General features: G+C 55.5%; 2 protein-coding genes across 3 annotated transcripts; one reads left to right on the top strand and one right to left on the bottom strand.

Moving 5' to 3' along the window:
• The first annotated feature begins 375 nt into the window (after positions 1-375).
• SERHL2 (serine hydrolase like 2) lies at positions 376-20,171 on the top strand. Of its 2 annotated transcripts, XM_070371487.1 has the most exons (12): positions 376-480; positions 1,273-1,422; positions 1,539-1,652; positions 1,991-2,032; positions 2,432-2,451; positions 2,873-2,947; positions 4,551-4,660; positions 5,066-5,145; positions 11,760-11,794; positions 17,467-17,549; positions 19,104-19,200; positions 20,036-20,171. In XM_070371487.1, exons 1-12 carry the CDS (start codon positions 477-479, stop codon positions 20,153-20,155), a joined length of 930 nt encoding a protein of 309 aa, XP_070227588.1. In that variant the 5' UTR covers positions 376-476; the 3' UTR covers positions 20,156-20,171. The 2 variants fall into 2 exon arrangements, with proteins under 2 accessions (XP_070227588.1, XP_014335681.1); XM_014480195.2 differs by lacking the exon at positions 2,873-2,947.
• RRP7A (ribosomal RNA processing 7 homolog A) lies at positions 19,383-27,440 on the bottom strand. The gene is made up of 7 exons (XM_005901963.3): positions 27,327-27,440; positions 25,297-25,439; positions 23,259-23,384; positions 22,450-22,567; positions 22,098-22,195; positions 21,622-21,820; positions 19,383-20,937 (listed from the first exon to the last, which is right to left on the bottom strand). The coding sequence occupies exons 1-7, from the start codon at positions 27,397-27,399 to the stop codon at positions 20,852-20,854; spliced, it is 843 nt and encodes a 280-aa protein (XP_005902025.1). The 5' UTR covers positions 27,400-27,440; the 3' UTR covers positions 19,383-20,851.
• Between the last annotated feature and the right edge of the window lie 306 nt (positions 27,441-27,746).

Genomic DNA, 27,746 nt, shown 5'->3' with positions numbered 1-27,746 from the left:
ATTGCAAGCACGATCGGGGATCAGGTCTCGGCAGGAATCCAGCCAGCCCGCCGGAAGTTCTGCACGTGGGAGCGGGGGCGGGGCCGACCATTGGTGGGCGTGGCCGAGGGCGGAGGGAAACGGCCGCTGGTGGGCGGGGCCGGGCCGGGCCGGGACTGTCCTTTGGTGGGCGGGGCCGAGGGCGGGGTGGGGCCGGCCTTTGGTGGGCGGGGACGAAGGCGGGGCGGGAGAATGGACCTGGTGGGCGGGGGCGGGGCAGAGCGGACAGGCCGTTTATGGGCGGGGCCGAGGCGGGTTTGGGGCGGGGACGACAGCTGGTGGGCGGGGCGGGCCACGACCATTGGTGGGCGGGGCGGGGCGGGGCGGGGCGGGGCGGGGCCGGCTCCCTAGGAGCCGGAGCCAGAACGCAGGTGTCTGTCGCACGCGGGGAGACTTAGCTGGAGTGACGGCCTCCGTGCGACCTAGGGACGCGAACGATGGGTGAGGCTCCGCAGTCCCGGGCTCCCTAGACCGGAGTGGGATGGGCGAGGCCACCCACCTGCTTGGGACCGCGGAAGCGGGGTGGGCATGCCGCCCTCCCGGCGGTAGCACGTCCTTGTCTGCAGCCTGCAGAGCAGGCCCCGTCCCACCGGCGCGAGGGTGGGGCCCCGAGAATGGGTCGCACGTGGTCTCTCAGGATTCCGGGAGCCCCAAGTTAGAGAAGCAAATTCGCGGGGGCTCTGGGGCACGCGTGTCTCAGGCCTGGCCAGGAGCGCCTGCGGGTGCAAAGGTCAGCCCTATAGGAGGCAGCCGGACCTGAGCGGGCCGGTGCCCCGGGGGTCAGGGCAAGGGGCCTGGGGTCGCGCCGCCCGCGCTGAATCCAAGCTCCACCTGATTGCCCCTGTGTGACCTAGGGCATGGACTGCACTTCCTGTGCCTCAGCTTCTGGGTTTGGGAAGGGAGGGCGAGAGTGTTCCAACTTACTGTGAAGATGTGGGGAGATGGGCCACCCCATCGCGCCCTCCGCGAAGGCTTAGAAAACCTTGGCCATTGCTTATTACTCTGTTTACTCCAGTTTTACAGTAAAGAAAACTGGGTCAAGAGGTTTTAGTAACTTACTCCAGGTCGCACAGCCGTAAGTTACAGAGCCCAGGCCTAGCTAACCCCCACCCCCAACTTATTCTACAAAATTCTACTGTGAAGCCCTCCCAAGGTTTTTCCTCACCCAGTGGACCCAGCTTACCTCTCCGTCCTCCAGGTAGCCACACACTCACATCAGGCTCTTTATTTCAGGTCTCATCTCAGAGCTGAAGCTCGCTGTTCCCTGGGGCCACATTGCAGCCAAAGCCTGGGGCTCCCATCAAGCCGCCCCTGTTCTCTGCCTTCACGGGTGGCTGGACAATGCCAACTCCTTTGACAGACTCATCCCTCTTCTCCCAAAAGGTGGGCCTGGGGGCTGAAGGGAAGCCATGGGGTAAGGCAGCGGGTCTGTAGGAGAATCAGGAGTGGGGGAGATGGCTGACCTGGATGCCCCCTCCCACCCTCTCCCTCTGTCTCAGACTTTAATTATGTTGCCATGGACTTTGGGGGTCATGGACTCTCATCCCACTACAGCCCAGGTTTCCCGTATCACTATCAAAACTTTGTGAGTGAGGTCCGGAGAGTCGCGGCAGGTGAGCAAGAGACACAGCCTGTGTGTTTGTCTGTGGGGGTCGGGGGTGGGGTGGTGTAGGGAATTGGAGAGGTGCTCTGTGAATGGGGTGTGATGGCCAGGAAGCAACGCTGGCCTGAGAGTGCCTTGGGGTCTGGCCCTAATTCTGCCAGCAACTCATGGGTGACTTTGTGCAAGCTGGAGAAAGCTCGCTTCTTCCCATGAGTTCCAACCCCTCAGTGCCCCTGGGGGCCCTTTCAGGGTGTTTCCTGAGTGGAGCATCCCAGGGCACAGGGACTGCGGGGCCGAGGGCAGGTGGGGAGACTGGGCCCACCCCGACCTGGCTCCATGTCTTTTCAGCCCTGAAATGGAACCGGTTTTCCCTCCTGGGCCACAGTTTTGGTGAGTGCGCTGGTCTCAAGCTGTGGGGCTGAGAGGGAGAGGACTAGTACACAGGTTCCCTGCACCCCTGGGAACTGCAAGGAGATATAAAGGAGTTCGTTAGACACTGACCCGTGGGCACCATGCCCAGTGGCCTCAGGCAACCCCCTAAGGGACAGGTGGCCCCATGGATGGCCGTTGTCTCCTGATTTGAGAAGGGAAACAGAGTCAGGTCCGATGTAGGGGCCGCGTGGCCCCAGAGAGGGAGCCTCAAGTTTGATGGTGAATGCAGAGCCCCGCCTGCTGGTGGGAGACAGGAGCTGGGGGGCCTGGCTGGTGGTAGGTCCACCTCTGGGAAGGAGTCTTGGTAGGACTTGGAGAGCTGGGGAATATCCGCCAAATACTCTTTTGTCCCCCCAGGTGGTGCTGTGGGTGGAATGGTGAGTAGATGGCTTTGCAGTGACCACCTCTGGCCCCTCCTCCCGGTGGGATGGGGAGAGTAGGAGCAGGAAGGGGTAAAGAGTAGGAGCAGGCAGTGCATTAGTGGCTTGTGCCAGCTTCCTTTGGAAGGACCCATGATGATCACTATTGTGAGGACATTCCTGATGGAGTTAAGTGTTTCCACTGCCCATCCCCTCTGTCACAGAGAACCCTGGAGAATCCAGCCATCACCGGGGTCAATGCTGGGTGTGGACTGTGGGGAGGAGGGGAGAGAAAGGTGCCCTGAAAGGATAAGAGATTCCTGGTGGCCTAGTGGTCAGTACCCTGTCCCCACCCGAACGCCAGTGTCCCCAGGGGACAGTCTGAGTCCTTCTCCTTCCTCTCCTCTTCATGCTTCCTTTCTTCGGTGTCGCATCATAGTTTTCCTGTATCTTCCCCGAGATGGTGGATAAACTCATCTTGCTGGAGTCCTTACCATTTGTCCTGGACACAAACGTAAGGACGGGGCTTGTGCACATGGTGTCACTGGGGTACCCGGGTCCCAGATAGTGTCCTCAGCCCTGCCCGCCTTGGCAGATACCAGGGAAGCAGGAGGAGGTGGCAGACGCTGGACAAGAGGGCTCAGGGTTCCCCACCCCCGCCGCCCCTGAGGGCAGGATTGTGCTACATATTCCCTCGGACTGGGCAGTGAACAGGGTCAAGGGCCTGTGTCATCCTTGGAGGCCCTGCTTGTGGCCTGGAGTCTGCAGAAGGCCAGGCAGGGATGGGAGAGGGGAGGAGCAGTGGGCTGAGGAGGCCCTAGGGGTGCACAGTTGGGCAGGCCCACCTGCACTCAAGTGCCCTCACAGTGTACACGCACCACACAACTGCACACAGGAGGCCTGAGTAGGGACTGGTGGGCAAAGTGTTGACCCCTCTCACCAGCACCACCAGTGACGACCACCAGGGCTGTCTCTATATCTGAGTCCTGGCTCTGCCATTTTCCCTGCTGTGTGACTCCGGGCAGGTCAGTTTGCCTCTCTGGGCCTCAGTTTCCTCACCTGTACAATGAGGAGGTTGGACTAGGGCAGGGGTCTGAAGCCTCTGGGACCTAATGCCAGATGATCTGAGGCGGAGCTGCTGTAATAATAATAGACATAAAGTACACAGTAAGTGTAAAGCGTTTGACTCATTCTGACACCATCTCCCTCCCCCACCCTGGTCCAAGGAAAAATTGTCTTCCACGAAACTGGTCCCTGGTACCAGGAATATTGGGGTCCCCTGGACTAGATGATGTGGAGGCACCCTCCAGCTCTGACGGGAGTCTTCCTGTTCCCGAGGGCTTAGCCTCACACAGCTCCTTTATCAGTTTCAGTTTTCTTGTCCATAAGATGTCCACAGATTCTGTAAGGGCAGGAACCACAGCTGTCTCTTTACCACCACACACCCAGTACTGGCACACAGTAAGCACTCAATAAGTGCATTGCGTGAGTGGAGAGCTCGTGGGTTACAGTAGGATCTCCGAGATTGTGGTAACCACCACTCTGGAGTCCTTGTTTGTTTCACCCACTGAGCTGACAAACACCGTGCCCCAGGGGGCTTCCTTGGGAGTTTCTGGTGACTCTTTGCTCCTGCCGGGGTGGATGGAGGTGTCACTTCCCATTGCTGCTCCAGGCAGTAGGCCTTGGACGAGGCCAGGCTGTGCTGAGAGTGAGCTGGGCTGGAAATGGGTGCACTGGAGTTAGGTTGTACCCCCTCCGCAAGTTCCTCTCCACCATGTAGTGTGAGAGTGTCAATTAGAACAGATGAACTTGCCGTTCAGTTGGACCCTAATAGTGCACCTTTGCAAAGCACTTGGCAGTTAACAGAGCTCTCCCTTCCCCTCCGTCTTCAGCCTGACCCCTCCAGCTTTCCCGGTCTGCAGGCTGGGCTGGGTGGCTGTGACCGAGGTGGACAACTTGCTTCAGGTCACAGGGCTAACTGGCAGGGGCTGATCCTGAGCCCTGCCTCTCTCGGGTTCAGAGTATTCTCGGGCTAAGAGGGTGTGCCGCTGAGTGGAGGGTGCGGCTGGGCGAGGAACTGGGTCCCCGCCCGCCCAGCAGAACCCATGGGCCTTTAGGAGATGGACAACTTGCTGACCTACAAGCGGAGGGCCATAGAGCACGTGCTGCAGGTGGAGGCCTCCAGGAAGCCCGAGCAGGTGGTCAGCCCGGAAGAGATGCTGCAGAGGTGAGTGGCAGGTGGGACCGGTGGGAGTCAGAGATCTGGGGAAGTTATGGACCACCGAGGGGGGAAGTCTCTGGGGCCTGGAGGAAGCTCCATCTCCTAGTCCCAAATCTGCAGCACGCCTGTTTCTCTGTGTGCTCACTGGTGCTCCTTAGCCACCCCGGCTGGGACTTTGTCTGCCCTCATTCACCCCACCCTGTAGCTGTGCCCTTTGCCCCACCCCTCCACAAGCTCTCTGCCACGCCCAGTACCCCCCCACACACAGACACACGCACACTCACAGCACTGAGGCAAACATCCCCACTGGTGCAGGCGCGTGTCCTTGGCGGGTGGCCTTCCCGCACCTTCCTCTCCTTTCACCTGGGCCCCCGCCCCCGCCCCAGGCACCCAGTGTCCCCTCTTCCCCAGGTTACTGAAAAAGAACAGCCACGCAGGTGAGGAGTGCGGGAAGCATCTCCTGCAGAGAGGAACCACACAGGTGGCCACGGGTAAGGGGCTCGCTGTCCAAGGCCTTTGCTTATGGGCACTGTCCTTTCTGAGGAATGGCAGTGGCTAAGCTTTACTGCTGCTTGCTCTGGACCAGGCGTGATCCTAAGCACTTTGCAAAAGTACCTCCTTTAATGCTCCTACTGACTTATGCGTGCTAAGTTGCTTCAGTCGTGTCTGACTCTGTGACCCCGTGGACTGTAGCCCACCAGGCTCCTCTGTCTCCAGGCAAGAATATTGGAGTGGGTTGCCATGCCCACTGCCCTATGCTCGTCCCATTTAAAGCAGGAGAAATGGAGGCTCAGATGGGCCAAGCAGCTTATGCTAGGTCAGACGGCTGCTGCACATTCCAGAAAGTCACATCCTGTGGGAAACTTGGTCAGGGGTTTGGGGGCTCATTGTCGAGGCACAACGCTGCCCTGGTCTGCCAACCCTGTGTGCTGGGCGCCCAGTGTCCGAGGCAAGGCTTAGAGGACCCCCACGGGGCAGGGGACTTTGAAGATGTTTTTCAGAATGGAGAAGTTGAGTTGGTGGCACCTTGGTTTCAGGGCAGCATCAGGCCTGTGTTTTCTGCGTGTTATTTCCCAATATATTCAATCAGGAAACCTTCACCCAGAGTCTGCTCTGTGCCCAGCCCCGAGGGTGGTGAGCCAGAGACGACACCTGGCTGGCACAACCCCAGGGGGCCCCATCCACAAGTGCCCTCGCTGGCAATGACTCCCTGAGGAGCTCAGAGAGCGTGGGCAAGCTCTTCCTGCTGTCAGACTCCTAGACCTTCCCAGGTGACTTCAGTTTATGAAGAACTAAATGAGGCTAGAGTCCAAAGTCCAAGTGTCCTCGGGTGGGGCGGGGCCGGGGTTGGGGGGGGGGGCTCAAGGAGTTGTGGAATTACCCCAGCTGCTGGAGGTGGGGCCTTGGGAAGTGATAGGGACCTTGAATGGAGACAGCAGGGCAGCCCCCAGTGGTCATCATGTGGGGACTTGGGTGGCCAGAATTTCTAGCTGCTCAAGAGAAGCCAAAGGTCTGCTGCGCTGTAATTTTTTTTTTCTTTTTGGCCACTTGGTGAGGTATGTGGGGTCTTAGCTCGCCAACCAGGAATAGAACCTGGGCCCCCTGCAGTGGAAGTGCGGTGCCTTAACCACCAGACCACCAGGGAAGTGCCTGCTGTGCTGTAGTTTTTCTCAGAAGTTGCCAACCCACCATTAGGTCAAGGGGAATATCCCTGAGTGGTTTGGCAACCTGTTCTTGTCTTAGTCGCCATATCTGCCCCTCCCTGCAAATCCATAATGGAGAAGGGAGGTGGAGTGCAGAGGCCTATGGGCTCCGGCTCCCCTAATGGCAGACTGGAGGGGCCCCGAGGCAGAAGTGGGCTAATCTGGAATAAGACAGGGTGCCTGGCGGGTGCCTGACAGAGGCTGGGGAAGCCGATTAGGGCAGCCCGGGGTCATGTGAGACGGTGAGCGGACGCTGAGCCAGGTGTCACGGGGGGAGAGCAGAGGAGAGAGGCGTCCTGGGCAGTGGGCAGGCGGCTGGATGGCTGTGTCGGGACAAGCCCCTCTGTGCTACTGGGGCCCTTTGAGGCCCGGGGTTAACCCCAAAGCAGACCAAGCAGCCTCCCAGACCCAATCAGACAGGGTGACCCCGGGGAACTGATGTTCCAGGCTCCTCCTGAGTCCCGACCCCCTGACAGCCCCCCACTGCATTCTGGAGCAGGCCACACCCCCATCATCCAACCCAACCCCCCAGGATGTGTGTTTCTTTCCTAGGGCTGCCAATACAAAGCCGCACACACGGGGCAGCCTACACAGCAGACATTTATTCTCACAGTGTGAGGCCAGAAGTCAAGATCAGAGTGTTGGCAGGGCTGTGACAGGCCATCCGAGCCTCTCTTCTGGCTTCTGGTGGCCTCAGGCGTTCCTTGGCCCATGTGTGGCGCCGTCTTTCTCCCCAAGTCTTCCCAGAGTCTGAGATGAGAGCGCTCTAGAAAAAAATTAAAAAACCTCGAGTAAGGGAGGCCAGAGTTGGGGCCGAGCTTGTCCTTTGCTCTCTTCAATAGAAGGGCCTGGGTTTACCTCATGGAGAAGGTGACCTCTGAACCCTTCAGGGATGCAGGGAAACCTCCAGGAAAGGCTTGAGGCAGGAGCTTGATTGGGCTTCTGGGAAAAGCAGGAGGCAGCAAGCAGGGCGAGGAGGGAGGTCAGCTCCGATTTTATCTGCCTCTTATCCGTGTTCCTGTCACAGCCCTGGCCCAGGCTGTCTAGAAACAAGCTCAGTTGTTGGCGTGAGGTGGGGAGAGTCCTGATCCGGGTGGTTTTCGTGACCACGGACAGTCCCATGTCAGCACCCGGCCGCTGCAGCTCTGACTCGGTCACGAGCTGGGCTGCCCTGGGGCTGCAAGCCTGATTTGTTTTGACTTGTGCACTTGAAACACAAAAATTTGACCCGAGGGGAATTTTGAATAGATGGCTTGTATTTAGAATAGAAAGACTGTGTGAAAATGGAGAGTTCCACTTTCTTTTTGTTCGTTTGTTTGGCTGTGCCAGGTCTCGGTTGTGGCCTGTGAACTCTTAGCTGTGGAGTGTGGGATGTAGTTTCCCAACCGAGGATCAAACCTGGGCCCCCCGGGGTTGGAAGCACAGAGTGTTAGCCGCTGGACCATCAGGGAGGTTTTCTTTTGAAAAACGCAAAGAGCTGGCAACACCTTCCCCATAGACAACAGCAGGTGGACGGAGACCCCTCCATGTGCCGGTGGGTGCAGCGCCCGCTCTGCCCAGCTCCTGTGGGTGTTTGAGTCCATGAGCTTGGCAGGTCCCAGCAGAGAAAGGGAGTGGTGTGCCACCTTCCCAACACCTCCCGCAAGCTCTCCAAATGCAGAGATTTCTATGGGCTTTACCCCATAGGCATGCTGCTGCTGCTGCTAAGTTGCTTCAGTCGTGTCCGACTCTGTGCGACCCCATAGATGGCAGCCCACCAGGCTCCCCTGTCCCTGGGATTCTCCCAGCAAGAACACTGGAGTAGGTTGCCATTTCCTTCTCCAATGCATGCAGGCATGCTAAGTCGCTTCAGTCGTGTCCAACTCTGTGTGACCCCAGGGACAGCAGCCCACCAGGCTCTTCTGTCCGTGGAATTCTCTAGACAAGAATACTGGAGTAGGTTGCCGTTTCCTTCTCCCAATTCAGCCTCTAGTCCCTCTCTTTTCCCCAAAGGACCAGGGTGGAGCTGAAAGTTCCAAGCTCCTAATCATGGCTCGATCTTCCTGGTGACCAGCCCCCATCCTAAAGCCATCCAAGAACCACCCAGGATCACCCCATTTGAACAAAAGACATTCCTACTGCCCAGGAAATCCCAAGGAATTTAGGAGTTCTGTGTCAGAGACCAACTGTTAGGACAAAAGATGCCCCTAGCATTTCCACCGCTTTAGGAAGGGACAGTTTTTAGGAGCTCTGGCCAGGAGCCAAAGAGCAGGACTCAAAAATATGTTGTATTATATCACCATGGCACAGTCTCGAACTATCGGCTGTTGCAAGAAAGAGGGGAGTCTAGGGTTCTCATAACATCCCCTGCCTTCAAAACTATTTTCTTATAAAATGTACATTTCATGCAACTTTCCGGGGATTTCTAAACCCTTGGAGGAGGCGTCCCTCACAAGTCAGGGGCTGGGCCAGCCTGAGGGGTCCCAGCCGCCAGGCCGACCTCAACCTCAACCCTCCCTGGTTCCTTCCCAGTAAAACAGATGCTGGCGTCTGCCTTTGTGTGGTTGTTGAGGGAATTAAATGAGGTGAATTGGCCCAAAGCCCTGCTCATGGCTGCTGGCACGTGGTGACTGTGGGATTGGAATCTAACTGAGAAAACACCACGCACCAGTCTCTTTCATGACCAGGAGCACCAGGGCCACTTGCTTTTGGACCTGGTGCTTGGACTTCTTATTTAAGTGACATCTGCTGTGGCCCACCAGTCTGAGAAACACCGTTCCTGCCCTCACAAAGGTCACTGTCACAGGAGAGGCAAGCAGAAAAGCAGACAGGTGCGGGAGTGTCCAGGCGGGGTGGGTGTCAGCTGGAGGCGAGGCTTGGAAGAGACGGAGGACGGCCTCAGGGCGGGGCAGGGCCTCAGGGCAGAGAAAACAGCACTGTGGGGTCCTCAGTACCTTGGGGGTCACCCCACCCCCAAGATAAACCCCCCCTTTTAAGTCTTTTCACATCCTCTGAGCAGCAGAAGCTCAGGCTTGGAGGAGGGAGGAGAGCAGTGAGCCTCGAGGCCAGGAGACCCAGGGGTCAGCTCTAGTCCTGCACACGCAGCGGAGCCAGTCATCTGGGCAGGAAGGTCGTGGCCAGAGACGAAGGCGGCCCAGAGGCCTTGGCCGTGGTTGCATCAGACAGCAGTGATCTAGTAGCGCAGTGACCAGAGAGTCTTCCAATTACATGCTCCTTCTAAGTATTTTGAGTCACGAATGCCTAAGAACCCCTACCAACAATTAGCTATGGGACTGCCTTGGTGGGCCAGTGGTTAAGAATCCGCCTGCCCATCAGGAGACATGGGTTCCATCCCTGATCCTGGTAGACTCCACTTGGCGAGGGGCAGCTGAGCCCGTGAGCCCGTGCTCCTCATCAAGAGAAGCCACGGCAGTGAGAAGCCCACACCACAGCGGGAGCAGCCCCCGCAACCAGAGAAAGTCAAGTGCAGCAACGAAGACCCAGCGCAGGCAAAAAGACTTTTAAAAAATCAGCTGTGGACAAAAAAGAGACCAAATCTCCATGTCCTCGTGGAAGCTGTGACCTAGTAGAGGAAAGAAGCACAGAGGGTAGATGACAGAAGGCATTAGAAATTTCTGGGGAGAATGGAGAGAAAGAAGTCATCTGTGCAGGGAGGTCAGGTGTGGAGGAAGGTCCCGGAGGCCTGGCTGGGAGCGTGGTGTTTGTGCAAAGGCGCGTGCGAAGGAGGGAACAGCCTTGCTTCTCTCAGGCAGCACGTCTGTGGGGTGACCCATGTCACGCATTCTCTCCCCTACTCAGGCCCTACACTACTCAGATCAGGCTGCCTCCAGGCTCTGAGATTCTGTACCCTCCCTGACACCCTGCAGCTCTTTCTTTTTTTTTTTTAAAGTATGAAAGAATGCAGGGAAAACTGTTGGTTTTATTGGTATTAGAGGGTAGTTTTAATATAAGCTTGTTAGATATTCAGTCACTTATCTTGCCGAACAACATGCCAAGATGAACCTTGAAGCATTTATACAAATGAAAATGTTTTCATTTTTAGAGTCCTCAATTAACTCTAAAGACTCAGTATACAAATGCAAAAACTTGAACTTATCAATGATCCATCAAAATGTTGCCCTACTAGTAACTGAGCAGTAAAAAAAAAAAAAAAAAATTCTGATTTTAAAATTAAATAGTTCCAGGTGAAACCATGTCATTTCCCTCATCTATTATCTTTGTATTCTGCACAGAGTTCCAAGGCAAAGATTGCTTCTAGCTTTATGCCCTACCAGAGAGGATGACCCGTGTGGCCGGCTCATCACGGCCTCTTAGCCTTCTTTCCTGAGAGATCCTTCACTTCTTTAGGAGGAGGCACAGGAATTGGTTTCCATGGAACTGGGTTATAAAAGGCTGGTCCTGGATAAGAACCCCACGTAAGAAATGGGCTCTTTTTCCGAATGCATCCCTCGTGCTTTTCTTCAGCAATTGTCTTTCTCTTTTCGGGTTCTTCCACTTCTTTCTTTCCAGCTGTTGATTTAATTCCTACTGGTCTTGGAGAGTCTCCTAGGCCAGCATGAGGTGGCTGTGACTCACCCTGGGGACATGGGCACTGGTGACGGAATAGCTGGCAGTGTTCGGCTACATGAGCTGATGGCGGCTGCCATCCTAACTCCTGCAGCCCTTTCTTGAGGGGACACTGCCCAGGCGGGAATTGCTGGGTCATATGTCGCTGTGCTGTGCTGTGCTTAGTTGCTCAGTCGTGTCAGACTCTGCGACCCTGTGGACTGTAGCCCATCAGGCTCCTCCATCCATGGGATTCTCCAGGCAAGAATACTGGAGTGGGTTGCCATTTCCTTCTCTGGGGACTCTTCCCCACCCAGGGATCGAACCCGGGCCTTCCGCACTGCAGACAGATTCTTTGCTGTCTGAGCCGCACGGGATAGGTGGCCCCCGTATGGACCATGGCAGAGAACCCAGGTGGAGCTGGGACCACCCAGGCCTCCCCCGACACACAACCTTTCTTTTTTGGCTCAATTTCTCTCCAACAAGTGATGATGTTCTTCTTAGCTTTTTGGTACTTCCTGGAACATAAAGATCCCAGTGAACATTTCAGGGCTCCCAGAGATGAGATTGTGATGCCAGGTGGGTAGTTGTTCCCACCACCACCGTCACTCTGTGCCCCCTCTAGGATGGCCCGGAGGCACCTGCCTGGGCCACTCCAGTCCATGGCAGGGTAGCTATGGGCAAGCTCTGCTCTGAGGAAGCCCGAGAGGATGGTCAGGGTGGTCCCTGCGGGCCCAGACTGAAGCGATGAGCCCTGGCTGCAAGGACCCAGGGTCCCTGGAGAACTGAGCTGTGTCTCCACCCCCCTCCACTTGCAACTGGCGGTGCTGAGTCCACGTCTCTCTGCTTCCTTCCAGGTGTGTGGCTGAACAGAGATCGGAGGATCACTTGGGTGAGTGCTGCTGTCTTCTCGACCTTTCACAGTGCCTGTCAACCTCTTTCCTTTTTTATGGTAGTAAGAGATATATATGTATAGCATGATAAATAACCATTTTCAAACCATTTGTGGCATTAAATGCATTCACGATGTTGTGCAGTTGTCACCACCCCAAAATTGTTCATCATCCCCAGTGAAACCTCCGTACCCGCTAAACACCACCTCCCCCGTCCTCCTCCTTCAGCCCCTGGAAACTGCAGGGTGTGGCCAAAAAACAAGCCAACTAAAGACCTCAGAAACTGGCAGGCAGCCTGGAGGCAGCCTGGTGTGTGACAGGAGTACTCTAGAAACTCAGTCGTCTCTGCCACAGAGAGGCTCTGTGACCTTGGGCAAGGCACTTACCCTCTCTGAGCCTCAGCTGTCTTGTGTGCAGAAAGAAAATGCATTCGTCCATTTATTCATTCATGCAGCCAGTTGGTGAGCCGCCAGGAGGTGCCAGCCCCTGTGCATGCCTTCCTGGGGTAGCTGTGAAGACTAGCTAAGGTCACGTGCTGAGTGACCAGGCACCGTGCAGTCGCTTTCCGGCGCTCACAGATGAGGCTCTTTCTGCGACCGTGTAAGAGGGTTAAATGCTCTCCACTGTGAGACGCTAGCATTAGAGGAGGGACATTCTGGCCCCATGGAGCCTGCTGAGAGCTGTCACCCAGGCCCAGGCGTGGACACGAGGCCTGAACCAGGGCATCAGCTAAGGGGATGGGAATGTTCGAGTTTTGTTTTTGATCCAGCTGGAATTTGTTCTCAAGCAAAGAGGGGTTGTTTGTTTGTTCAGTTGCTCAGTTGAGTCCAACTCTTCGTGATCTCATGGACTGTAGCCCACCGGGCTCCTCTGTCCATGGGATTTCCCAGGCAAGAATACTGGAGTGGGTTGCTCTTTCCTCTTCCAGAGGATCTTCCCAACCCAGGGATCGAACCCAGGTCTCCTGCATTGGCAGGTGGGTTCTTTACTGCTGAGACACTAGGGAAGCCCGTGGAGGGGTAGGGATCCATTTTCATTTTTTCCCCAGAGGAACACCAGTGGGTCCACCGCCAGTTATCCAGGGCCGTCCCCCCCACAGGGCTCACTCTCTGTGGCTTGTCTTCTGGGTGCCCATCCTTGGCGGGGGAGGCGGAGCTCACGGCTCGATCCTAATCAGAAGGATCCTGGAGGCCCTGATGGAGAAGTCTTCCTCCAGGGAGTCTCCTGGCTGGCCCCCCTGGGGCTGAGTCAGGCTGCTGTCCCAGCTGTCCGCTTCCCAGAGCAGTTTGGGGTTTTTTTTTTCAGTTTCTGCAGTAGTACTACTCTTGCCAGTTTATTATTTTTTAGACTATTTATTTACTTGTTTATTTATTTGGCTGCGTCAGTTCTTAGTTGCAGCACAAGGAGTCCTCACTGTGTCTTGTGGGCTCAGCCGTTGGGGTGCGTGGGCTGAGTTGCTCTGCTTAGAGTCTTAGTTCCCCCACCCAGGGTCGAACCTGCATCACCCGCATTGCGAGGCGGATTCATAACCGCTGGACCACAGGGAAGTCAGTTTGTTTTTGAGGGTGTTTGGAAATGCCCTTCCAGCCTCGGGGACTATGCCCACAGCTGTTCTGCAGGGGGAGCCGTGTGGTCATCACAGGGCCCAAGGGAGAGGGCCACCCACAGATGGGAAGACTCCCCTTGGGGCAGAAACTAAATCACCAAAGAGACAAATTCTAGGATGGGCCTGTCCCTGCTTTTTATGTCCCATCAATCTCTTTGTCCGCATCAAGTCACACGTTCTGATTCCTGTTTCTTTCTAACACGTTTTGATACCAGAACTAGTCCACTCTCCTTGTTCTTTCACACATGTTCTTGCTTTTTCTTGCATATTCTCACTTTTGAATGAAGTTTAGAATCATTGACTTCTGTTAAAAATTATATTGGGATGAATTTGTAGAATACTTTGGGAATTTAATTATGAAAGTTATGAATGAGGCTCTCCCAGCTTATAATAAAGGCACCACCTCAGTTCACTGGGGGGCGGGCAGTGGGTTTTCTAGATGGAAAAGTATGACCCCAGGTCCCTGCCTCACACAATATACAAAAAATTAATTCATTGTGGATCGTAGATCAAATATGAAGGGTGAAACAGTAATGTTCTAGAAGAAAAATTAGGGAATGGTTTCATGACCTTGAGGTAGACAAATATGTTTTAAGTAGACTAATACACACACACACACCATGAATCAATGAAAATGTTGATAGATACAGCTTTATTAAAATTTAGAATTTTTATTCATCAAAATAGAATAGTAAAAAAAAAAAAAAAGAGGGACTTCCCCGGTGGCTAAGACTTTGTTCTCTCAATGCAGGGGCCCTGGGTTCGATACCTGGTGAGGGAACCAGATCCCACATGCTGCAACTAAGACCCAGTGCAGTCAAATAAATAAATACGAATAAATATTTTTTTAAAAAACAGAATATTAATGAAAAAGGGGACTTCCCTTGTGGTCCAGTGGCTAAGACTCTGCGCCCCCAATGCAGAGGGCCCAGGTTCGATCCCTGGTCAGGGAACTAGAGCCCATGTGCCACAATTAAGACATGACAGAGCCAAATAAGTAAATAAATACACAGGTTTGCTGAGGGACTCATGTCTGGAATATGTAAGGAACTTCTCCAAATCGATAAGATTAGAGGCTGACAACCTCATTTTTAAAAACTGGCGAAAGATCTGAACAGGCCCTTTCTGAAAGAGGCCATCCAGATGGCCGGTGAGCACATGAACGGTGCTGGACGCCATCAGTTATTAGGGCAACGCAAATCAAAGCCCCAGCGAGAGACCTCCACACCCGCTCCAGAGCAGCTAAAACCTAAGTCGTGACAGTAAATACCAAGTCTCGGTGGGGATGTGGAGAATCCAGAACTGTCCCACACTGCGGGAGGAAGTGTAAGTTGATGCAGCCATTTTGGAAAACTGGCAGTAACTACCGAAGGAAAATATATGCAAATTCTCTGCCCAGCAATCTCAATCCTAGATATACAGCCGGCAGCACTGTGTGTGTGTGCTCCAGAAGACATGGCAGCTTGATTCATAATAGCCCCAAAGTGGAGATCACCCAAATGTCTATCAACAACAGAATGCATAAACTGCCACACATTCATACAGGAATGTGAAAAACACACATACAGACCAAAAGAAGCCCGAACTCAAAAAGAACACTATGACTCCTCCTATATGAAGTTCGAACAGCGGCAAAATTGATCTAGGGAGCTAGAGGTCAGAGCAGGTGGTGTCCTTGGAGAAGACCCCCAGAAGGAGCCAGCTGGTTGCTGAGCAGTTCCAACCTCCATCTGGGTCATGGTTACATCCTTACGTGACACATGTATCCGTGTGTCAGAGGCCATGATGAGGTAACACTCAGATCTGTGCACTTCATTATAAGTTATACTTGAATTTATTGTTGTTGTTGAGATGCTAAGTCGTCTGACTCTTTTGCAGCCCCATGGACTATAGCCCATCAGGCTCCTCTGTCCATGGGATTTTTCAGGCAAGAATACTGGAGTGGGCTGCAATTTCTTTCTCCGGGTGATCTTCCCATCCCAGGGATCAAACCCATTGAATCTCCTGCATTGGCAGGTGGGTTCTTTACTGCAGAGCCACCTGGGAAACCCACACTTGACTTACAGAAGAAAAGTAGAGATCAGGGAATGAAAGCAGACTGGGAAAAGACGGTCAGAGAGGGATGGAGAGGAAAAGGAAAAAAGACGGAGGAGATAAGATGCGGCCAGCAGCTGTCCTCAAAGGCTTTTTGGAGCCTTCATATGGTTGCCTTTGAGGAAAGCGCTCCACAAACCCAGATCTGTGTTCTGTTTTCACATCTGGAGACGTGCATGGAGGTGATATCCGTCAACCTCTGCCTCAGAGACCTGCCTGTAATTCTGTTGAGGGCCTGCCTGGGCCATCAAGCCACAGGGTCCCAGTCCTGGTGGGAGAAGCAAAATTAAAGCAAGGCTGAGAGACTGAGCACCAAAGAATTGATGCTTTTGAGTTGTGGTGTTGGAGAAGACTCTTGAGAGTCCCTTGGACTGCAAGGAGATCCAACCAGTCCATCCTAAAGGAGATCAGTCCTGAATATTCATTGGAAGGACTGATGCTGAAGCTGAAGCTCCAATATTTTGGCCACCTGATGCAAAGAACTGACTCACTGGAAAAGACCCTGATGCTGGAAAAGATTGAAGGCAGGAGGAGAAGGGGATGTCAGAGGATGAGATGGTTGGATGGCATCACTGACTCAATGGACATGAGTTTGAGTAAACTCCGGGAGTTGGTGATGGACAGAGAAGTCTGGCGTGCTGCAGTCCCTGGGGTCATAAAGTGTCAGACATGACTGAGTGACTGAACCGACTGAAATAAGAGACTAGGGGTGGGGGGCAGTCCATGCTGAGCTGAGTCTGGCGCCATCTCCTGTCTCACCGGTTGTTGTTTAGTCGCTAAGTCGTGTCCAACTCTTTTGTGACCCCATGGATTATCTATAGCCCGCTAGGCTCCTCCGTCCATGGGATTTTCCAGGCATGGATACTGGAGTGGGTTGCCATTTCCTTCCCCAGGGGATCTTTCCAACCCAGGGATGGAACCCACCTCTCCTGCCTTGGCAGATGGATTCTTCACCGTTGAGCCACCTGGGAAGCCGGTCAGCTGCTGACTGAGACACAGTTGCTTTGCCTTTCGGATCCTCTGGGGAGGGGATAACATGTGGCATGTCTGGATCCTCAGTAAATCTTCACCCAGCAGGCCTTGTGGTTGCCGGGGACCTCTGTTTCTCTGAGGAGAAGGAGATAGCTGGGAGGGGTCAGAGCAGAACAAAGATGAGTTTTCTTGGCTGTGTGTGCGTGCAGCTTCCTCTAGATGCTGTAGGGGAACTGGACATTAACAGTCAGTCCATGTGGGGGCGCTCTTGAATTAACCCACTCGGCACACACTCACTGAACCCCGTGCCTGTCACCCGTGTGCCGAGAGCTGTGGACACAGGAAATCCTGAGTGCCCTCCCTCAGAGGGCTCTCGGCCCAGAGCAGCGCAGTCCAATAGAAGTATGATGTGAGCTCATGTTAAAGTCTCACCGTCTTGTGGCCATACAAAAAGAGTGAAAAGAAACAGGTGAAGTCAACTTTCATAATACCTTCTAACTCAGTGTATCCAAGGTGTTGTCACTTCATCATGGAATCAACATAAAAAAATAGTCGAGATATTTGACATTATTTTTTCACACTAAGTCTTTAAAATCCAGTGAGACAGCATGTCTCAGGCTGGACAAGCCCCATGCCAAGCCCTCAGCAGCCACGTATGGTTCCCGTGTCACGCCTCCGTCCTAAAACCTTGGCCCGAAGCACCCGGGTCACTTCTCTGCATGTAGTTGCATGGCCTCACTTGGCAGAGGGGGGCCTGGACATGTCGTCTGCCTGGGCAGCCATGAGCCCAGGAGGAGGGAGAACGATTACGGGGACTAAAGTCTCCAGTCTGAGGGAGGCGAAGCCTCTCTTGAGGTGGTGATGTGGCTAGGCAGTGGGCTTGGTCCTGGTTGGGTGCCCGAGGTGGGTGTCTACTGCTCCCAAGAGAGCTGGGTTTCCACTCACAGCAGCGCCTGGGGCCTCGTGGCGAGAATTCACTGGGGTTTTTTGTCTCTGCAGGCAGAGCACTGCCTCGATTTCGTCAGCAGGGAGCTGTTTATGCACTACATCAAAAATCTGCAGGCCCGCGTCCTGCTCGTCAAGTAAGTTGGAACCAAGCTCCCCAGAGAGACCCAAGTTTCAGGAATGCCCAGGTCTCCTGGTATGAGACCACTCTGCCATCTTTCCTGGGCAGCGCCCCCCCCCCCCCCGTCGCTGGTGCGTGGAAGGCAGGCGAGGGGAGGGGCACGGGGGAGGGCACTGGGGGTGGACAGGGACAGCACCACACCTTTCCACAGGTATCTGTGTCTGGGGGGCGGGGCACATTCAGGTGTGGCAGAGGGACCAGCAGTCAGTACCGCCTGGCCCCATCCTCCCAAACCCTCCAGCCACACCGGGCCCCGAGCACCCCCAGGCCGGCCCTGTGCCTCCATCTGCTGTCCCCTCTCCGCCATCCTCAGTCAGAGGCCATCCGCCACCTTCGGGACCCACAGCCCGTTGAACATCCTTTGCGGGGGCTCAGGTGCCACCCCTGCTCCACTGCATTCAGCCTGGACCTGGGACCTGGCAGGAACTGTGACTTCCGGGGACTCGTCTGCCGAGCACAGGGGTTCAGAAGGCAGGGACTCATGGGGGGCAAATCCCAACCCCAGGGAGGGACGCTGCGCACCCTCTGGGACATCTAGACTTTACGCTGAGGGCCTGGAGGAGCTAGAAACTAGAACCCTGCCAGGCTGCTGTGCGACTGTAGAACAGTGCAGCCACTTTGGGAAGGTCTGGCAGTTTTTCAAGCCTTGAAATCACCATGTGACCCAGCATCTGCCCACACCACAGCCAGTGCTGGTGGCTCACAGCGGTGTCCTTCAGAACAGAATGAACCGAGCGTGGGAGGCAACTCCGATGTCCCTCAGCTCACCGCCAAGCAAATAGGCTCCAACCACATGATGGACTGATGCCGCAACGAGATGGAATGACGCACTGACACTACAACAGGCAGGAACCTTGAAAACATTAGACTTGTTGGAAGCCGCCAGTCAGGAGAGCCTCCGTACTGTGTGATTCCATTCACTTGCAAGTCCACATCCATCATGTGCTCAGTCGCGTCCAACTCTGTGACCCCGTGGACTGTAGCCCTCCAGGCTCCTCTGTCCATGGGATCTCCCAGGCAAGAATACTGGAGTGGGCTGCCATTTCCTCCTCCAGGGGATCTTCCCCACCCAGGAACTGGACCTCCTGCATTGCAGGACCCCCTGTGGCTCAGTTGAGGTGATAAATAGGATCTAAAATCGACTGTAGGGATGGTTGCTCACCTCTGAATGTACCAAAATCCATGGAACTGTACATTTTAAATGGGTGGAATTAATAAAGCTGTTAAAAAAAAGAGAAAGCATGCACTCAGAAGCCCGTTCAGATCCTGGCTCCACCATTCAGTGGCTAACCCTGGGAAGATCCTGAGATTAACCTTGTGCAGGTCTCGCTGAGCTGCGAGGGCCAGTGGGGACTAAATGACTCAGCCCTGAACTAAACCTGGGCTCGAAGGGCCCGGCGGCGGTGGGAAGGTTAGAGGAATGCTCGGGCTTGGGCCAATCTCAGAGCCCAGGGCAGAGACAGAACATGCAGGGAGCGGTCCCAGGTGAACCTTCCTTCTCATCTTCCAGAGCAACCGAAGGATATTATGCCTTGAGAAGAGAGGACGATGCCGACAAGGAGACCGTAATGTTCGTGGTCAGCTCACTTAAGTCTGTCCTGAAAGAGGTGGGTGCCCAGGGCTCAGGGCAGCTGGGGTCGGCAGGGGCTGCCAGGCTGCCCTGGGCTCCACCTGTCCATCTCTTTTCTTGCACTGGGACCCCTGCTCTGGCCCCAGGTCTAACAGGTAACCCCAGGAGCAACCAGGCCTCATGTTGCTACTATGGTCCCTGGAATCACATATAAATCAGCACAGAAAGCAGGCTTTTCATTGGCAGAATCCCCTGGTTTTATTGTCCTCCTGTATTCCTGGGCCATGCCCAACTGAGTGGTTCTACAATTTCCTAGGGTCTCAAATGGGAACAGATGACCAGTCCCACCAGTGGGTGCCAGACTCCAAGCTGGAGGGCTGGGACGTGTGCTATGACTTTGATGTTTGCCTGGGCTCCTGGGAGCACCTGGCGTTTCAGGAGCATCATCCAGTAGACAGCTGACCCTAGGGCCTGAACAGATGGCCGGGCGTCATCACAAAGGCGAAGCCCCTGTGTGGCTAGCCGGGCAATGTTCAATGTCTTTCTTCCTGCCCTGTGGGCCTTTCTTCTGGGCCAGTTGGAAAGGCTGCTTGTTCCTTCTTCAAGTGAATATTATCTGATGACCAGACCCAGGAGCAGCCCCTGGACTGCGGCCCCCTCCCTAGCCGAGCTCTACAACCTCAGCTCAGAATGGCCTAGAACCCAAGGGCTGGGCACTTCCCTCCCAGGAAGGCACTTCCCACTGGCTCCGAGCCAGGCCTGACTGTCCCCTCCCCTGACTGACTAGGGCCTGCAGAGCTGTGGACACACGGTACTGCTGGGAGGCGGCCTTCCACTGGGTCACCTCATCCCATGTCCCCTTCCCTCCCCAGAGGTTCCAGTACTTTGAAGTCCCAGGCAATCACTACATCCACATGAACCAACCCCAGCAGGTGGCTCGTGTCATCAGCTCCTTTTTACAGAACAAGGAGGGGACCCCAGCCTCCCTGTAGCCCTGGGCCTGGAGCTACAGCCGCCTGCTTCAGCACCGGGCTCCCAGCTCCCGAGCCCAGGCCAGCGTGCTGGGGACAGGGCCCCTGGTCCCGAAGACCAGCACGGCCAGAAGCGAGTGCTATGGCAGAGCTGGGGGTGGGGCCGCGGAGGGGTCCAAGATTCTGACTGTAACATCTGTGACTCCCGGGGGGAGGGATGGTGTCTGTTTTGTGACTGCGCAGAGGGCATGTGTGAGGCCTGAGATAGGCCCAGCTGGCTTTTGTAGTGCTTTCTTGCCACCCAGCTGCATGAAAAATAAAACGTTCTTGTATTCTGCTTGTGAGGCCGTCTCACTGCCCACAGGGGCTTCTCCATCAGGAGGAAGGGGCGAACACAGGGGACAGTCAGCCCTGAGAGGAGAGTCCGGAGCCAGGCAGGGACAGGACCCAGGAAAGGGAAGGAGCCAGCTCTGGGCCAGGGGCTTCCAGAGGCCAAGTCCTCGCTCCGGGCCCTAGGACAGCTGAAGCACACGGGAACCGACGGGTGACTCTGTCCTTCACCCACCCCGTGGGCTCAGGTCTCTGGGGTTTCACACAGCGGCCCCTCGGCCTGGGCACAGCCGTTGAGACAGGTGTTCCAGGACCCCGGGTCCTCACTGGCCACACTGCCTCCTGGTCACCACCCTGCTCCTCGGGGCCCGTGGGGACGGGAGAGGCTCAGTAGGGTCGGAACTTGCGCTGGGCCCGCATCAGCTCAATTCTCTGCTTGTCCTCCTCGAACTTCTTGCGCAGCTGCGCAATATCTGGGGCGAGAGGTCAGGAAGGGAAACAGGACCGGGGTGAGACGGCAGGCTGGGCGGGAGCTATGCCCCGCAGCCCACACTGGAGAGGACAGCAGCTCCTCCCCTCAGCCCCCACTCCCCTGGTGGGCGCTCAGCACAGCCTCCCCCATTGCCTCTGTGCTGGGCAACGGTGCAGATGCTGCCAGGAAATGGAACTGGGCCGCAACCCAGTCAGAGGATGCAGGCTGAAGTGGAGAAGATGGCATGCCTGAGGTTTCAGACAGAAACTTTACCAGGTCAATGGGGCTTCCCTGGTGGCCCAAGGATTAAGAATCTGCCTTGCAATGCTGGGGACTCAGATCCCACACGTAGCAGGGCCACTAAGCCCTCATGCCACAACTACCCGAGCCCAGGCACCTCAACTAGAGAGAGACCCACCCATCACGGTTAAGAGCCTGCTCACTACATTTAAGACCCAACAAAACCAAATAAAAAAAAACACAACCTCTGTTATCCCCTCCACCTCCAACACACACCCCGAGGTGAAGGAAGAAGGCTTTGGGGGTGCTGGGAGACCCCTAGGACCCCTCTCCCAGCCTAACAGACCAGGAAGCTCCGCGCAGCCGGGGCTGGCAGAGCGGCCACAAGACCACGGCCCAGGCACGCAGGCAGTGGGGTGAAGGACAGGGCCCTGGGGCGCCTTACGCTCCATCTTGGTCTCGCGGTGCTGCCAGGCGTAGAAGTTGAGCAGCTCCTTGCGGGCGCGCTTCCGCCTCTCCCGCTCCAGCACCCGCAGGCTGGCCGCCTCCGTCCTCGGGAGCACCGGTCGGCGGCCCCGGCGGGTCACCTTCACCCAGCCCTCCTCGTCGGGGACGCCTTCCTCCTCCTTGGCCTTGGCCTCCTCCTGCAGGGAACAGGGCCCGTGACGGGCGGGCGCCTGGGACCCACCCTGTGGCCCCAGGAGCCCCTCGCCACCTCCTCTCCGCTCTCCCTCCCACGCCTGGCACCACGCTGCCACCTCGGCTGCTCCCTCCGCGCCCAGCACCGCGTGCCCTCACGCTGCTCCCCTCCAGCCCTGACCGCCCGGCCCGCCAGAGACCATTTCCCACGAGAGGACCGTTTCCGGCTGGATGTTACCAGCAGGGAGGCCCAGCCAGCCGCCGCCCGTGCAGAAGCCCCACCTCCGCTATCTTCCGGTCGTATGTCTCCATGAAGGCGTCCACCTCGACCCTCAGGGCCTCGGGGTCCGGCACCGAGTCCGTGTAATCTCGGATCCACTCTGAGGGAGAAAGGGGCGAGGGAGACGGGGATTCCTAGGCCCGCCCCTTAGGGCCCCCCCAGGACCTGGCAGCCGGCCGGGATCTCCCCGCCCAGGCCGCTGGGATGCTGATGCGTGGGCCCGGGTTCGCGCCTGAGGATGAGTCCGGGGGCGGCGAGCGGGGGCCCTCACCCCTGCCCACCCTGAGGGCCAGGTGACACGGGCAGACGCGGCCCCCAAAGCTGCCCTCCCGGCCCGGGGCCCACGGTACTGACTGAGGACGCCGCTCCTCACAGGGTGACTCTCAGTGGAGACCAGCAGGGGGCCCTTCAGGGCCAAGGCGGCTGACACGCTGCCTGGCTTCTGGAACAGCACGTAGGCCACCTGGAAACCCTGGAGGAGGTGAGAGGTCAGCAGCCGGAGCCTTCCCCAGGGGGACTCACCCCAGGGCCCCCCACCCGCCCTCAGCCTGACTGTCGCGGAACCAGGAGGAGAAGGGCTGTTCTAACCCAGGCGTGGGGTGCCCACACTCCTAGCTACGCAACTTCTGCTAAGAGTGACCTGATCCCACGTCTTCACCGGGGAGCAGTGGACCCTGGGGGCCCCTGTTTCACTTGTGGGAGGGACTCAGGGGAGGGCGTGCTCTCCCGGGGCCAGGAGTGGATGGACACATGGGGCGGGGGGGCGCCCGCAAAGTCCCCTCAACAGGAGGAGGTGTGGGCACCGGACGCAGAGAACGGAGACCAGGGCCACCGAGCCTAAGGAAGAATCGACTTCCGCGGGGGGAAGCCAGCGGCAGGGGTGCTCGGGGAGGCCCCTCGGGCGGGGAGCAGAGATGTCTCTGAGCTTCCCCACTCCCAGGATGATGGAAAGAGCCGGACAGGGAGGCTCTCGGACGTGGCAAATCCGGGTGGAGGCCGCTCAGCTGACAGGACTCCTAGACCACACAGGTCAGGACGGGCCTGACCACAGGGAACACCTTAATTGCTGCGGCCACCCCCGATGCACGTTCCCCTCACACACCGGGGACACCGCTCGGCCCCGCCCACACCCTCACTGGCGCGGCCCGGTCCTGCAGGCTTACAGGAACTGGTTTGGGGTGAAAGAACTTCGACGGGGGCTCCTTTGGGCTCTCAGCAAGCTCCGGCTTCTCCTGTAACTCCACTGACTGGACGGGCCCGCACGGGGAGAGGAGGCGCAACAGGCACTCCTGCCAGGGCGGAGAGAAGCGCAGGGTGAGCCGCCGGCCACACCAGAGGCCCGGAGTCCAGCCTGCAGGGCGCGCACAGAGAGCCTGGGCACGCCACCCAGCTCCTCAACACCGAGGTCACAACCCCAGCCCCCCACGGCCCAAGGGGGCCACCTTTTTTGACTTTGTGTTCAAAGCTGTGGGTAAAAAGGGACTCCAGAAGGAGGATACAGAGGGGAGACGGAATTCAAGTATAATTTTTTGGCTTTATGACCTGACCCTGCTGGAAGCATGTGCCCAGGGTATGCTCTGTCTGTTCCGGAAAGGGACTGCTCCCTTTGAAAGGCCATCTGGCTGAAAGATCTCTCTTCCCCTGTCAATGTCTCTGAAGGATCTCCAAAGGAGAAGTGGGTTCTCAACTTTTCTTTTTCCCACTATTACAAGAATGCATATGTGCTAAGTCACTTCAGTTGTGTCTGACTCTTTGCGACCCCATGTTCTGTAGCCCTCCAGGCTCCTCTGTCCATGGGATTCTCCAGGCAAGAATACTGGAGTGGGTTGCCATGCCCTCCTCCAGGGGATCTTCCTGACCGAGGGATTGAACCCAAGTCTCTCAGAATAGGTGGGGAAATTTTACTACCTGAATCAGCCATTTAGAAAGAATTAAATCTCCCCTATTGGAATCAGGTTGGTGGTTATCCTTGGCAGGGGGAAGGGGTGCAGCGGGATTTCTGGGGTGTGGGTGATGCTCTGTTTTTCAGTCTGGGCACTGATGACACAGATTTGCTCAATCTGTGAAGTGTAGTGAGTGCTAGGCTTCTCTATTCATACACTAGTCTTCAGGACACATTAAAAACGACATCCTCCCCTCTCACTGTTTTTCTCCTTAACTGCAGAGGAATCTTTTAAAAATTAATATTTCTTTTCTAAAAAAAAAAATCATCAAAAATCCAGCCATTCCTTTAGTTTCTCTTCTGTAAATTAAAGAAATACTAAATTTAGTAACTTTTATGAAGAAAAAAAATAACAGACATATCTGCATAGTAGTGCGTGCGTGCTAAGTCACTTTAGTCATGTTCAACTTTTTGCAACCCTATGGACTGTTGCCCACCAGGCTCCTCTGTCCATGGAATTCTCCAGGCTAGGATACTAGAATGGGTTGCCATGCCCTCTTCTAGGGGATCTTCCTGGAGGGACTGAACCTCTGTCTCCTGCATTGGCAGATGGGTTTTTAAACACTAGCGCCACCTGGGAAAACTCTGAATAGTAGACTCAGAGGTAATTTTATCTTCTCCTACTTTCTTATTTTTTTTTACTATGGATGCGTATCAATTAAAAAAAAAAAGAATGTTTATGTTGTCAGACTTCACACAAGTAGTTAGCACAACCTTCACAATACTCAAGAAAAAATGTGAGAACAAGTGTCTGTCCTGGAGGAGGGCATGACAACCCACTCCAGTGTTCTTGCCTGGAGAATTCCATGGACAGAGGAGCCTGGCAGGCTACTGTCCATGGGGCTGCAAAGAGCAGGACACGACTGAACGACTAACACTTTCAGTCTCAAGTGTCTCTGTCTTCGGGTGGAATTATGCTTGGCAGACATAGTTATGCAGCAACTGCTTTAGGCAACAGAACACTTCGGCTGTACTATAATACTATCTGCAATGGACACATATCAATTTTATAATCGGCGGAAAAAACACGTAACTCAAACAATTCTGGGTAACATATAAAAAGTTATGGGCTCCCTAAAGAACTATATTTAAAAAAGGACACCTTTAAAAAGCCAACTTCCTGTCACAAGAGATGCAGACTTCCAGACACCAGGGCTTCAGTTAGCTGCTTCCCTCTCATCACTGAGGACTGGGGGGAGGTGAGGGGCCCGCAGGAGCCCCTGCCCCAGGCTCAGGTTCCCTCCCAGACACCCGTTTACCTCTGTGCAGTACGGGGGCACGTTGAGGACAAAAAGGGTCCGCTTCGGAGGCCAGGGAGACTTGGTACCTTCTCGAACTTTGTGCTCTCTCACATAGAGGTAATGAGAGGATTGCTGCTTTTCAGAGAATTTGATCGGAATGGCTGGAAGGAACATGGGGACGGGGAGGGACGACACACGAGTCAGGTTCAGGCTGTCCCTTTTTAGTCCTGTGTGCCTGTCAGTCCGCCCATCCACCCATCCATCCTTCACTGAACCCTTCTCCTAGGCAAGGCCTGTGCAAGATGCTTGGGCAGGCTACGCGGCTGGACGAACACCATCTGCCCAGGAGGGGCTCCAGTCGGTAGTAGAGAGAATGTAAATGAGATGCGAAAGGAGAGAGGTTCAAATTCTGCTGCTCTGGGGGTAAACCCCAAATCCTTACCACGGTTCCCCGTGTAGCCTCTCTTCACCCCATCTTCCCCTCTCCACACCACATGCCTCCTCTCTGTTCCTCCAATCAGCCAGGGCTTCACCCATGCTGCTCTGAAACATCAGCCCTCATCCTTCCACCCATTCTTCAGGTCCTCACTTCCTCGGGAGAGCCTTGCATGCCAGGTTAGAGCTACCTGCTTTGTGCCTTAACATCTCTCTCGGTCTCTAAGCCCCCTGCTGTGTGATGATTTGGATAATCGCTGGCATTCCCATTAACTTTAATCCTGTCACAAGAGATGCAAACTTCCAGACACCACCTCTCCGGGCACAGAGAGCACGGAGAGGATCCAGCTGCAAGCCCTGCACTCAGGAAGCTCACGTGGTAAAGTGGGAGGACAGAACAAGTCAGCATGTAACAAGCTGGTATCAAATAGGAAGGAAGCACACAGAGTGAAGCAGAGCAGGCTGATGGGTGGCAGAGGCCTTTTGGGACCACCTCTTTGAGGAACTAACATTAAAGCCTCCACCAGGGGCTTCCCCGGAGGCTCAGTGGTAAAGAATACACCTGCCAATACAGGAGACACAGGTTGGATCCCGGATCCGGGAAGATCCCACATGCCACAGAGCAACTAAGCCTGTGAACCACAGCTACTGAGTCTGTGCTCTAGAGCCCGGGAGCAGCAACTGCTGAAGCCTGCATGCCTACCTAGATAGAGCCAGTGCTCCACAAAAGAAACCATTGCAATGAGAAGCACACTGCAACCAGAGAGCAGCCCCACTCCTGGCAACTAGAGAAAAGCCCGAGCACCAACCAAGACCCAGCACAGCCAAAAATAAATAAAATTCCAAACAGGAAGGAAACACACAGAGTGAAGTAGTGCAGGGTAATGGGTGACAGAGGCCTTCAGACAGGCATCTATCAGGACGACCTCTTTGAGGAAGTAACATTAAAGCTTCGACCAGAATGACACGAAGCCCTGTAACACAGCAGAGCTGTCTGAGGAACTCAGAGGAAAAAGACACAGTAAGTACAAAAACTCTGTGGGTGTAAAGAGCCTGTTGTCTCGGAGAAACAGACAGAGCTATAGGTTAGCTAGAGCCAGGACAGAAGTGATGTGATGTCTGGATTTTGTTTTACGTGCTAACTTTAATCACTGAAGAGAGTTCGTCGGGGATGGGCGTGTGAGGCAAGATCTGAGTTATTCTGGCAGCTGAGTGAAAAACAGAAGGCAGGGGAACCAGGAAGGAGGACACATAATAACAGGCGAGGTGAGCGCTGAGCGGGCTGGACCAGAAATTGCAAAGAGGGGCTGATAAGTGGATGCGTGTATCTCAGGGGAGAGAATGCAGACAGACACAAATTCGCCCTGGAAAAGTGTAGACGGAGGTGCATTCACTCAAGGAAAGCGTTGGCCAAACTAGGTCCGTCCCGAGCCAAGTAAAGCCAGACGAGAACAGGCGCCGCGTGGGCTAAGGGGGCCCGGGGCTTCAGAACCTTCTGGGGCTCACGTCCAAGCGTGTGACGGCTCCTCGGGGTCCTGAGCCACTGCCGAGCCCCCGGGCTCTTCGTGGAGAAGTATGGCCGCTCCCCGGCCTCGCGCCCCGCATTCCCTCACCTGAGTAGCCGGGCAGGGTTGGAACCCCCGAATCAGATTCCCGCACCGCACGCTTCCTTCTGCGCGCCACCATCTTGCCGACCGGAAGCTGCGGGGGATGCTGGGAGTTGTAGTTAGTCGCTGGTGGCCCTTTCCGTGATGACGGCACCTCCTGGGGCCCCGCCCTCTCGGTTCCAGGCCCGCCTCTTGCGACCCCTACTCCCCGCCTGCCCCCTCCCTCGGTCCTCCCAGGGCCCAACCTTCAGTTCAGTCCAGTTCAGTCGCTCAGTCGTGTCCGACAGTTTGCGACCCCATGGACTGCAGCACGCCAGGCCTCCCTGTCCATCGCCAATTCTTGGAATAAGGAATTACCTTAAAATAAATAATTATATTATGTACATGTAAAACAATACATGAATATGTAAACATTATTTTATATGT

This window comes from Bos mutus, chromosome 5 (assembly GCF_027580195.1).
Source record: "Bos mutus isolate GX-2022 chromosome 5, NWIPB_WYAK_1.1, whole genome shotgun sequence".
Taxonomy (NCBI): Eukaryota; Metazoa; Chordata; class Mammalia; order Artiodactyla; family Bovidae; genus Bos; species Bos mutus.
Note: the sequence above shows the minus strand (reverse complement) of the source record. Positions and strands in the feature narration are given on the sequence as shown.

Excerpts from the sequence above, each read along its gene's own strand:
- RRP7A (XM_005901963.3), bottom strand. The coding sequence starts at position 27,399 with ATGGTGGCGCGCAGAAGGAAGCGTGCGGTGCGGGAATCTGATTCGGGG. Across the intron at positions 25,440-27,326 it reads AACCCTGCCCGGCTACTCAG|CCATTCCGATCAAATTCTCT; the intron begins GTGAGGGAATGC and ends TGTTCCTTCCAG. Across the intron at positions 21,821-22,097 it reads ACGACCGGAAGATAGCGGAG|GAGGAGGCCAAGGCCAAGGA; the intron begins GTGGGGCTTCTG and ends TGTTCCCTGCAG.
- SERHL2 (XM_070371487.1), top strand. Across the intron at positions 1,653-1,990 it reads GGTCCGGAGAGTCGCGGCAG|CCCTGAAATGGAACCGGTTT; the intron begins GTGAGCAAGAGA and ends ATGTCTTTTCAG. Across the intron at positions 19,201-20,035 it reads TTAAGTCTGTCCTGAAAGAG|AGGTTCCAGTACTTTGAAGT; the intron begins GTGGGTGCCCAG and ends TTCCCTCCCCAG.